The sequence below is a fragment of the Bombyx mori genome, chromosome 11 (genome assembly GCF_030269925.1).
Source record: "Bombyx mori chromosome 11, ASM3026992v2".
Lineage (NCBI taxonomy): Eukaryota > Metazoa > Arthropoda > Insecta > Lepidoptera > Bombycidae > Bombyx > Bombyx mori.
In genome coordinates, this window is record NC_085117.1 from 10,031,181 (window position 1) to 10,043,862 (window position 12,682).

Consider the following 12,682-nt stretch of genomic DNA (forward strand, 5'->3'; position numbering starts at 1 on the left):
GCCGTATGCTCGTCTGCCTTCAAGGGCAATAAAAAAAAAAACTTATAATGTAAGGAAATAATTTTATCCACAATATACAATTAAACAATTACACTACTAACCTACATTAACGCAGAGGATGCTCTTGAACATTTTTATAAACGTTACTAACTTACAAGTAAAAATATCCAACTCAGTTATGACAGAAAAGAATAAGAATAGGAAAAAAAGATAATTAATTATTCACATTGCTTTTTCAGGTTACGGTCGCGAACATTTCTGGACGTCGGGCACTGATTTAGCTGAAGAAGGAAATTTCTTTTGGATGGCGAACGGCAGGCCGCTTACCTTTGTCAATTGGAACGCCGGAGAGCCGAACAACTTCAGATACGAAAATGGCGAAGAAGAGAACTGCTTGGAACTATGGAACAGAGACGATAAAGGCCTCAAATGGAACGATTCCCCTTGTTCGTTCGAAACATACTTCATTTGCGAAGTCCGATCAGATTGATGAACGATTCAAATATATTAATTATGTAAATTCGTAACATCAAAGATAACAGCTAGCTAGTATACGTGATTCAATGGCAGAATAAGTACATTAGATTACTCCCCAAATCTTATATATACCTAGTCAGGTCATAAATTCTGTCACATGTTTAATGTAAAATAATTGAAACAAGTTTATTCATTATGTAACCATTCATATACCAAAATGAACTTAACAAAACATAGATTCTTATGACACTAAAGTTTATTCAAAATGACCTCCGTGATTTTGAATACAGGCCTTCAATCTGCGCGGCCAGTCGTCTATCGCAGCACGAACGAGGTCCATGTCAATATCGGCGGCTGCCTTAATCAAGGATGTCTTGAGTGACTCGAAATTGGGATGAGGCTTTGAGCACGCCTTTTCCTCCAAGTGTTGCCATATCTTGTAATCTAACGGATTCAAATCTGGACTGGAGGAGGGCCAGTCTTCGTGCCGGATGAAGTCGATTTCACGCGCCGCCAGCCAGTCTTGTGTGCTCTTCGCTCTATGAGCTGGCGCCGAATCTTGTTGGAATACCCAGTGCCTGTTATTGAACATGGTATGAGAAACAGGTTCCACTAGGTTCGTCAGGACTGTATTTTGATACACAACTGCATTCGTTTTTACACCTTTCTCACAAAAATGTACCTCTGTTAAGCCCCAATAAGAAACTCCCAACCATACCATGAGCGAGGATGGAAAATGACCTCGTTGGACACGCGGAATACGGTTGCTCGCTTCTTCACTACTGTGTGCGTACACCTTATCATTTTGTTTGTTGTAGCTCTCTTCTACGGTAAAAATTTTTTCATCCGAAAAAAGAATTTCCCGATCTTTTTTTCCCGCGTACCGTTTCAACAAAGCGCGGCATCTCTTCAGTCTCAGGTCCATTAGACGAGCATTCAAACGATGTCCTGTTTTTCTTCGATATGCCCGAAGCCCTAAGTCTTCATTTAACACCCTTTTCATCGTGTTTCTGCTTAACCCCATCTGAAGGGCCAACGGTTTCTGCTTACGTTTGGGATTTCTTTGAATTCTCGCCTTCACAGCTATTATCACTGCTGGAGTCCTAACAGACCGAGGGCAACCACTTCTTGACCTGTCATCTACACTAGAGTCTTCATTGTATCGTTTGATGGTACGATAAACGAATCTTTTGGTTATATTCAAATTTTTCAGTATGTTAAAAATTTGAATTGGCGCGTAACCGCAACGATGCAACGCAATAACTGCAACACGGTCTTCTTTAAGCGTCCACTCCATATTTAAAAATGAGTAAAATTCTAAAAGTATACATTTTTATTTTCAGGAACAATTCGAAATTCGAATTCAATAAACTTTTTTGTGGCCAGCATTCTAAAAGAAAAGTTTTTACTGTGTGACAATACTTATGACCTGACTAGTTATATATAAAAATGAATTGCTGTTCGTTAGTCTCGCTAAAACTCGAGAACGGCTGGGCCGATTTGGCTAATTTTGGTCTTGAATTATTTGTGGAAGTCCAGAGAAGGTTTAAAAGGCAGATAAATATGAAAATGCTCGGAATTAAATAAAAATAACAATTTCGTTTTCCCTTTGATGTGTCCCCCGTTGGACGCATTCCTTTTGTTTGTTTTAAGTTTATTTTATACAAAAGTTTAGGTCTTTTATTTATCGGTTGAGGCACGACGAAGTCTGCCGGGTCAGCTAGTTGTAAATAAAATGACCGACCGCTGTTTACCGTTCAAGATTATTTTCGAACCTCGTTTGAAAAAAGTCTGACATTTCATGAACCTCGGGAAAAACCATGAATGAATTCAGCTCCTACCATGAGGGAAGCGAGCGGTAGGAAAGGGAAGGGGGAATCTAGACATGAAATTAACTCCCGATATTATCATTATAATTTACGGATAAGTATACTAACTAGTATTCAAAATACCAATCCAAATATATGAATAAATAAAAATAAGCAATTTGGTGATACTAAGGAGTATTTGGGGCCAAATTTATTTAACAAGCAAATACAATTTTAATATTTCTTACTTCATGTTGTATAGTAATACCACAGTTTGATTTTAAAAGATCGTAGTTTCTAGACACAAAACTCCAAAATAACTTTTATTTTCTGTTATGAAGCACGATTTTGTGCAAGCAGTTTAAAAATTTAGAACATACCATGTTTTAAATCACATAACGAAATAAAAGCGAAGTTTTTGTCGCATTTATTAGTCCTTATAAACCTATAACAATTAAAACATTATGAATTGTCTTTCTGGTTACATAATTACAGCTTAATATATACCATACCTAAATATTCCGATAGCTAGACTACTATTGCAATGTTTTTTTACGTGTGTGCATGCATCGAAAATTACGTTAAATAAATTAATGCTTTTAGGAGAAAATTTAAAACAAAAACAACCAATTTCTCCCAAAAACGTAATTCATACCATAAATAAACATAATAATTTCGATTATGTGTAAATGGTGTAGTTTTTAAGTGAAATACTCATTTGATTGTATTATAGAAAATATTTTCACCAGCAAATTTCAAGACTTGTAAGTAAGTTTAGGTGTATTTATTTTTTTATTTCAACCTTTGCGTTTAATGTGGACTTGTCAGCAATCACTGCCTAAATATCTTTTGAGCCTTGCCTCAAACGACACTTTTCGTGTCCATAGTCAAAAATAGAGAGTAAAACATTAAATTAATACGCGGATATTATTGAAAATCAATAGACTTTTTGGAGTTTATTGGAGTTTACTCCTTTAGAATCGATTTACATATATAGGCCCGGGGTATGAAAATTATGGGGACCAAAATCGTACTAGCATGTCACACGAAATGCGTTATGCGCCTGATTGGCTCCTGATTGCGTGATGCGTGCGCGCGCCAATCAGGAGCCAACGCGCGGCCGCGTTATCGCAGGTGACGCCGGGCTGCTGCGCCGGCAGTCCGCCACAAAGCCTCGTACTGATCGCGCGTTTCTCTCATTATTGTATTTTCATATATTTGTTAGTCGTTTGTTTTGTGTCTCGTTAATTTGTTAATAATCTGTAGTGTATCGTGTTGTCGTAATATAGAACTATTTCTCGTATTGTTTCGTTTAATTTTTTATATCCAGTAAACTCCAGTCGTGCGTCGGAGCGGACACACACACTTTTTATTTTTTCTAATATTCCTTGCTTGTCCCGGGTTAGTGAAAAAAAAAAGTTTAATCGTTGACTTATTGATTATAATCGATGATATTATCCACGTTTTAATTTAATTTTCTTAAGTAAAAAGTTACCTTAGATGTAAATGTAAATAATTGTAAGTACAAAAATAAAGTTTACATGAATCTTTTAGTTTTGAGTTTCTTTATTCATAAAAATAACATCTTTTTAACTGCAAGCAAGAAATTTTCAGATGCAATACAAGATTTTAAATCTGCAAATAAATAGGTTAGTAAATTCACCAGGTGTTTTTAATGTCACATACATAAAAAAAATACATTTTAGAGTCTAATCAAATTGTTTCACTCGATTAAATATATTTATTAATCAATTTATTACACAAAACCAACTTAATACTTTATAAGTACTTCTGGTTGAATTATAATTAAAGATTTTTAGCTATAAAGTCGTTGTTAAAAAGTGATGAACATAATATGACTTATTCGAGAAACATCCACTTCGAATTTCGAAATGTTTACGAACAACAAATTTCGCAAGGTGAATGAACTTACGGAAAATGAGGCATTCAATATTTTTAGACGTCCGTAATAGGAGCAAATTATATAGTCGTTGTGCTTAGTGATGAGAACCGATTTATGTATTATTTAGAATACTAAATTTAGTCCGCAAATGACGCCAAAACTACTTCGTTACTAGTACTAGTATGACATGAAAGAAACTTTTTTTTTAATTGCATCGTTTGCCAAATTCTGGTACTTAAAAAATGGCGGATCAAATATTAATGCAAATCATTTTGAAGACACGCTTTTAGCATCACGAGTTCATCATCACTATTTGAATGATATGAATCTCGTCCCACTGTTTTCTTCTGAGATATAGGTTCTAAGATCTCAGTATAATTACAACGGCTGCCCCACCGTTCAAACCGAAACGCATTACTGCTTCACGGCAGAAATAGGCAGGGTGGTGGTACCTACCCGTGCGGACTCACAGGAGGTCCTACCACCAGTAAAAAAACTCTGAGGTTATCATTCTACCATGTATTGAAATAAAGTATTTTGTATACAAGAGTATCGATACATAGGTATAAGCTTTGATACAACTTTACCTCGGTTATTTTTAATAATACACAATTACCTACAATAATACACAAAATTGATTCTGTATTTTTAAAAACGGTTTTTCAATATACCTACCAGGCTTTTTGGACTGAGAGAAACATGCAGTTCGACATGGCGCCATTACAGACAATGGTCAACGTTACAATGTGTTGGACAAGTAGATAGTAATCTTGAAACGTTAAAATATGTTGTCAAAATCAAGTGCTTCACCAGTTGTGGCCTTTTGATATTTTTTTAGTTCTGTCAATGTATTGGGAAGTAAGATGAAGTCTCTGTACTCGACTTTCCTGTTGACTATCTTGATGTGTTCAAGATCCACGAATTGAGTATTGCGTATTCAGTAGCTTGGAGTATACAGCTGTTAATTCTGCCTTCTCTTCATCATTGAGAGTTCCTAGAGCGTACGAGAGGGGTCAAGCAGATAACCGTATCTGATTTGAGGATATATCACAGTAGCAATAACGTACGTAATAGATGAGACGCAATTTTTAACATTTAACGACAATCATAGTGAGGCGTGGCCGGCTATAAGTAGAGCCAAATAAAACTCTTCATAAGCCGGTTACCATACCCCTCGAATCCGTCGCTTGCGATGAAGGGCTCGACGAGTAAATTAACCCATAGACACAGCCCACTGAGTTTCTCGCCGGATCTTCTCAATGGGTGGGGTTTCCGATCCGGTAGTAGATTCTGCGAAGCACTGCTTTTGCTAGGGCCAGTGTTAGCAACATTCCTGTTTGAGCCCCGTGAACTCACCTACACATCAAGGAGAAGCTGAAATAGCCTCTCAAGGTTATTAGTAAAGGTAGGATAAAAAAATATTCACAACTCTGCGACCAGACTCGGTCGTAATCCCAAGTACCACCAACTTACTAATAAATACGAAACAAAGACGGATCTTCAAATACAGATTTCCATCGAGTAATCTTTCAAGTGATTAACCGGCCATTGTTTTAGAACTAAATGAAGGCGGACTACTAAAAGGAGTATTAATGCAGCGCTCCTAATTATAATCTTTTGATGTAGCAACCTCATTTTCCACTCGTTAGGCAGGCTTGTGCTGAAGTTTGCCCATTTTACTACCCCACGTACCCGTAATCAGGAGCTTTGCGATGTGGATACTTGAAACGGAGCTTTGTAAATTTAAAACAATTTTGATTATACAATTAGATTCTTTTTATTTTAGCTGATGGATTATTGAAAAAAGTACACGCCAATTAGAGATCATTAAAAAAGTAGTTAATTTATTAGGGACGTTTATTAAATTTAAGGAAACGGTCATCATCTTCATCATGCTCCGCCCATAGTCGCCGTTGCTGGGCATAAGCCATAAATTAATAACGTAAAAAAACTTATAAATTATCACTTTGATTTATGAAAAAAAAATTTTTTTTTAATCACAAACAAATCTTAGAATTTTAACAGCATATACTCGTATGTAGCTAAATGTTGTTATGTAGTATATAAAATATGGCTAGCCACTATTTTGGCCTCAAAGGACATCACTCCTAGTAAAGTTGCAGTTAACTGAGTTTTGTAAAATCATGGGGCAATTTTAATTCCTTCTCTATTTTGGTATTAATATTATCAATACGGTTTTATTAAAGTTCGTATCGACACAAACCTTAAACTGTCAACAGACAGGACATTCTAAATACTGAGCTGACACTATTGAACATATTTTATTATGACTACGCCGGAGGTCAAATCCCACAGAAATTATTGGAATGGGTTCCCAAAAATTAAATTTTGATTACTTCTACAAATTCCGATAACTTAAGTTATTAAATTAACGTTTCCCGGATACAAAGTCGACATTAACTTTTAATTCAGATACGATTACAAATTCTGAGAATGTGTTGCTATATTGTTGTTGTTGTTTACGCTATATGGATACCTTTTGCAACTTTGTAAAAAATAAACCGTAATACCGTTCTTTGACACGAAAATCCGAACGTACCTACGCGAAATCAAACGTATCAAGTTAATGTGTATCCAACTGCATAAGAGGATTAAAGTATTCAGGTCACGTATTTAATACAGGATAAGTTACATTTCATTTATTTTCAGTCAGGTTTTTGGCTCAGTTATTGGTAAAATTTTAATCCTTCGATCGGTATCGTTAGAGGAAATATATTTGAAGCACGTATCAAATGAATCGATTGGATTAAAGTCCAGACGGCGCTTATATTTTTGTATTCAAATGCGTTGGTATACCGCGATACTTTGAGCAAATTGGTAAAAATCTTGAATGCGAAAATAATTACACAACTGAACATCGGATAGAAGAACTTGATTGCTCAAGACGACAGGAAGAGTTCTGTGTAATATTGATGCATTTGATGAAATGGCTAGATTACGAAATATATCACAGAACGACCAAGTAAACTGTTGTCACTTATGTTACAGTGATTCTTACTAACTATGAAACTATTGCGATCGTTAAAGATTTAAAAAGCATAAAATAAATAATAGTTTTTTAGGTAAAGTAGGTTTTTTAAAATAGGTTTAATAGGTTTTTAACCCAAAAAAATCACTTTCGTAGCTAACCGAAGTGAAAACTAGAAAATAAGTTTAAAAAAAACTAGAGCGATTAAGAAAATTTGGAATCATTGACAAATAGCATCCCACTCGTTTTACGATACAATTACGAATAAATAATTATTTATTCGTAGCGATACAATGAATTTTTTTTAACTCTTTTTTTATTGGAGTTTACTCCTTTAGAATCGATTTACATATATAGGCCCGGGGTATGAAAATTATGGGGACCAAAATCGTACTAGCATGTCACACGAAATGCGTTATGCGCCTGATTGGCTCCTGATTGCGTGATGCGTGCGCGCGCCAATCAGGAGCCAACGCGCGGCCGCGTTATCGCAGGTGACGCCGGGCTGCTGCGCCGGCAGTCCGCCACAAAGCCTCGTACTGATCGCGCGTTTCTCTCATTATTGTATTTTCATATATTTGTTAGTCGTTTGTTTTGTGTCTCGTTAATTTGTTAATAATCTGTAGTGTATCGTGTTGTCGTAATATAGAACTATTTCTCGTATTGTTTCGTTTAATTTTTTATATCCAGTAAACTCCAGTCGTGCGTCGGAGCGGACACACACACTTTTTTATATAAAATTATAATTTTTACTTTTCAGTTAATCTAACAAAGGTACAAAGGCGAGTTTTTGGATTTTTTTAAACTGTTATTAATTTTCTAAGTAATTTTTATCCCGAATAAAATTATTGTTGTTTCATTATTTAAGCAAATTATAATTTCCCATGTATGCAAATACCTATCGTATGGCAATATTGTCGTTTCAAAGGCGCTGTTCATTGAGTGTATCTACGTCATCGTGTCTGCTACGCCCTCTGAACAGCTAAAAGGGTACGAAGCGGTAAATATAGCTCTCAACGTATAAATGAAATGGGAACAACGATGTTATTCCTGATCAGGACTTCTTTTATTTTAATTAAAGCGTTTGAATGTGTTTGATGTGCAGCAAGAGCATTAATGGCGAAAAGAGACTGGATTTTCGAGAATGAAATGCATTTTGGGGCTTTGGGGCTTTGATTAGTGTGTTTTGGAAGCAAGAAAAACGCCACGGCCTTTTTACAACAGAGAGTTACGGAAATTAGATAAAAACATATTTCCACTATATATAATATAATGTTCATATCTTTAATAGTTATTTCCAATAACAAACTTAAATTTAAGAAATCATTCCACAACTATTAAGTACTATATTTATATTTTTTGTATTACCAAACTAAGAAGTAAATTAGATTGATATTTGACAATGGCGAACAATTCATGATTTCAATCATCGATTTATAATTACACTAACAACAAATTTACAACTTACACCTACATCTACGGTTTCATACTCATTAACGTAGAAATTGAACTATAGTTTGCTGCTACATAAAAAAGAATATTCCTCATCTGGTGAGGTTGAGGTTGACACAAACACATTTATGTAAATTTTTGACTTGCATTGCCCGACATTCGTGAATGGAAACATAAAACAAACCGGCTTAATAATAACACCCTGTATGCTTCCCTTCGTTTTCCGCTAGGGGCGCTGTTCCAACTCCATACAAATTTGAGTTAACTTTTACGCGATCGAGAAGTTAAAAAACTCGCACTAAGCACACGGGCTCTACGTTTCTGATATCTCGAATAAGGACTTAAACACATATGTGGGTCTGTGATTTGACGGTGTACAAATCGCGTTTCTCGCTTTTTGCTTTTGCAGCGGAGCATGGCGCACACTACATTTCATTTTTATCGGTTGCCACAGAGAAAAACCTCGCTCACAGAGGATGTGAGTGAACATGCTTTGAGTTTCCTTTGTATTTGCAGTGCACTTTCATACGGAGTATAGAAACGTACTGCTTTTGGGTTTAGTTTTTTTACGAGAGAACCTATTCATTTTTCAAAACCGCTAAAATTCAAACGCATTCTCACGAACAATTGTTTGTGATTCGGTTATCAAATATCGCTGGCAGGTGGGTACCAATTTTTCTAATGAAATACGTACTCAACAAATGTTCACGATTGACTTCCACGGTGAAGGAATAACATCGTGCAATAAAAATCAAACCCGCAAAATTATAATTTGCGTAATTACTGGTGGTAGGACCTCTTGTGAGTCCGCACGGGTAGGTACCACCGCCCCGCCTATTTCTGCCGTGAAGCAGTAATGCGTTTCGGTTTGAAGGGTGGGGCAGCCGTTGTGACTATACTGAGACCTTAGAACTATATCTCAAGGCGTGTGGCGCATTTACGTTGTAGATGTCTATGGGCTCCAGTAACCACTTAACACCAGGTGGGCTGTGAGCTCGTCCACACATCTAAGCTATAAAAAGAAAAAAAAAAAAAATGTTTGGCAAATGATTTTTCTCCAAGTAATAGAACTCAATCTTTGTTTTTAGTTTTTAATCATTGGCAGCACCTATCTTTATTTTCGGGAAGCGTTGACACTTTTTGGCGGGAATGCGAGGAGTGAAATTTTGTGATTTGTTTTATTTTGTCTATTTAGGTCTGTTTTCTTCAGGTTTAAATGTGTAATAACGGTGGTTTATTAACTGTTTAATATCTGTGAAAGTGCACAAATGTGGGAAAATGAAGCAAAGCCGATGGACGTAGCTTCTCGGGATCTTCCAAAAAGCCCAGTGAAAAAGTCTCAGTTGTATATACCACCACCATAACCACCATTTTACTGAGATTATATTTCATCCCATATCATGTCATCTCATTTCATTTAATTTCATCTCAGTTGATTAATGTCTCAGATTAATCATCTTCATTTCATTTCACTCCAGATTTACAAATTTCATAAAAATAAGAATATAAATTAAAATAAGACTTGACTTGAAGGTCTTAGTTACCAGGTCATAAAATCCCTTAAAAAAATTCGGGAAGCGTTTGTTTACCTCAAATATAACAATATATTTACGTTTACGAACATATCACATCCGAGACAGCCTCGAACAGAAACACGAGCGTTTTCTTTAGCGACAACCGAGCAATATGCTGAGTGGTACAAACTATTGTTCGCCTACTACAATAACCGTCCTATATTTATACACGCTATCATTCATTCGTGTTTGGATAGAAAAAGGACGTATTCGATTTAAGGAACTGTGTTTTCTATTATAGTATCGGTTACAGCGTGCGTTTATATAGTCCATTGAGGTAGCAATAAAATTATACGTAACATAATTACTTTTTAAGGGATTTTATGACCCGGTAACTAAGACCTATAGGTCATGTCTTATTTTAATTTATATTCTTATTTTTATGAAAAATGGTAATATGGAGTATGAATGAATGAAGATGATTAATTTGAGACATTAATCAACTGGGATGAAATTAAATGAAATGAGATGAGATGATATGGGATGAAATATAATCTTAGTAAAATGGTGGTCATTTACTGAGATTTTTTCAGTGGACTTCTTGGAGGATCCCGAGAAGTTACGTCCAGCGGCTTTGTTTCATTTTCCCACACTTGTGCATTCTCACGGATATTAAATAGTTATTAAAGCACCGTTATTACACATCTAAACCTGAAGAAACACTAAATAGACAAAATAAAACAAATCACACAACTTTACTCCTCGCGTTCCCGCCAAAAACTCTAACATAATTACTGTAAAGATAGTTATAACTACCCTGTCTATTACTGTCGTCTTCCAGGCATACATTTCGGTTTGAAGGTTGGGACAGCAGTTGTAAAATTAAATTGATAATTTTACCACATGTTTCAATATGGGTGGCTAAGACTCAGTTTAATATCTAACTAACACTAAGACACTTAGTCTTAGTCTTAGTAGGATAGTGTGTGATAATGCAATTTCTCTGCCGTGAAGCAAGTAATGCGTTTCGGCTTGGAGGGTGGGGCAGCCATTGTACTATACTGAGACATTAGAACTCATAACTCATTCCGATAGAGGCACCCGTCACGTGCGGACGTGCCCATCGACCACTCGATCGCCTGGCCTTTGTTCGCCCGGCTTTTGTTAGCCCGGCCATTGTTCGCGCGGCCTGTGTTCGTGGTACATCTGCCGACCAAGTGTTTTTTCTGGAAGTTTTTATTTGTTTTGTTTCTTTTTGTTATTTCTGTGTTCGTGGTACATCTGCCGACAAACCGTTTTCCAGGAAGTGTTTATTTGTTTTGTTTCTTTTTGTTATTCCTGTTGTGTTGTGTTTTTTCTTTTTCCTGTAGTAATCACGCCGCATCGCCACCTGTGTTCAATAGAACCGCTCAGTTCCGAGAAGTTGGGGCCTCGCCGCAAGGCGAGCGTATTCAAAGTCCCGGGGCAGCCCCACCTGGGCACGTATCCATAATGGACGCTGTATTCGCGGAATTTCTCCGGCTTCGCTACCCAAAGCTCACTTCCGAGTTTCTGGCCTTCAAGGCCGACCACACAGCAAGCCCTCTCGTGGACTCCGCCGACCTCGCTGCTCCTGCGTCGCCTGTACCTGCGTGCAAAGCTTCTGCATCGATCACCGCAGCCTCCGTCGTGCCTGCCGTTCCCGCGTCGCCTATACTGGCGAGTAAAACTGCTGCGTCGTCCGCCGTGGCCACCGTTCCAGCTGTGCGATCATCCGCGGCCTCCGTCGCGCCCTCCAAAACAACTGCTCGTAGGTCACCTGCGCCCGCCTCCTCGTCCTCCGACTCTGACTCGGAGATGGAGGTCGACCTCGCCCCCACCTCATCGACGGATGGATTCACCCTGGTACAAAAGCGGAGTCTCGAGCTCCCGCGGCCGCTAAAATTAGCAAAGCCGCGAACGCGTCGCGCCCCCGCCCCCAGACTCCCGTTGCGCCTCCAGCCCGTGCCAGTCCGTCGCCGCGTCCGGTGGCACAAAATAAAACCCAGTCCCCTCCTCCGGTAATCCTTCAAGAGAAGGCAGCTTGGGATCGAGTTTCCCTGGCCCTTAAGGCCAAAAATATCAATTTCACGAATGCCCGTAACCTCGCGAACGGCATCCAAATAAAGGTGCATTCATCTGATGACCACAGGGCCCTCACCTCTTACCTCCGTAAGGAGCGTATAAGCTTCCACACTTATACGCTTCAGGAGGAGCGCGAACTCCGCGTTGTAATACGCGGAATCCCTAAAGAGTTAGATGTAGAGCTCGTAAAAGTCGACCTGTTAGAACAAGGCCTACCAGTGAATTCTGTGCACCGTATGCACACCGGTCGCGGTAGGGAGCCATATAATATGGTTCTAGTCGCTCTCCAGCCTACCCCCGAGGGTAAGAAAATCTTTAACACACAGACCGTCTGTAGGCTCTCTGGTATCGCTGTCGAAGCCCCCCATAAAAAAGGCACTCCTAGCCAGTGCCATAACTGTCAATTGTACGGGCACTCTTCCCGTAACTGTCACGC

The 12,682-nt window shown here is 38.0% G+C and overlaps 1 protein-coding gene across 2 annotated transcripts in view; it reads left to right on the top strand.

The window, feature by feature from the left end:
* The window catches only part of LOC101739843 (C-type lectin 37Da), a 91,292-nt gene extending 88,113 nt beyond the window's left edge, over positions 1 to 3,179 (top strand). Inside the window, exons 6-7 of one of the 2 annotated variants that reach the window (XR_009974276.1) lie at positions 240 to 612; positions 1,915 to 3,179. Coding sequence is in view for 1 of the 2 variants with exons in the window: in XM_038013974.2 (XP_037869902.1) it covers positions 240 to 490 (251 nt within the window). In the remaining variant the exon portion in view is untranslated. Of the gene's footprint in view, positions 1 to 239 lie in introns of both variants that reach the window. The other variant, XM_038013974.2, reaches the window with a different exon arrangement.
* Positions 3,180 to 12,682: the final 9,503 nt, after the last annotated feature.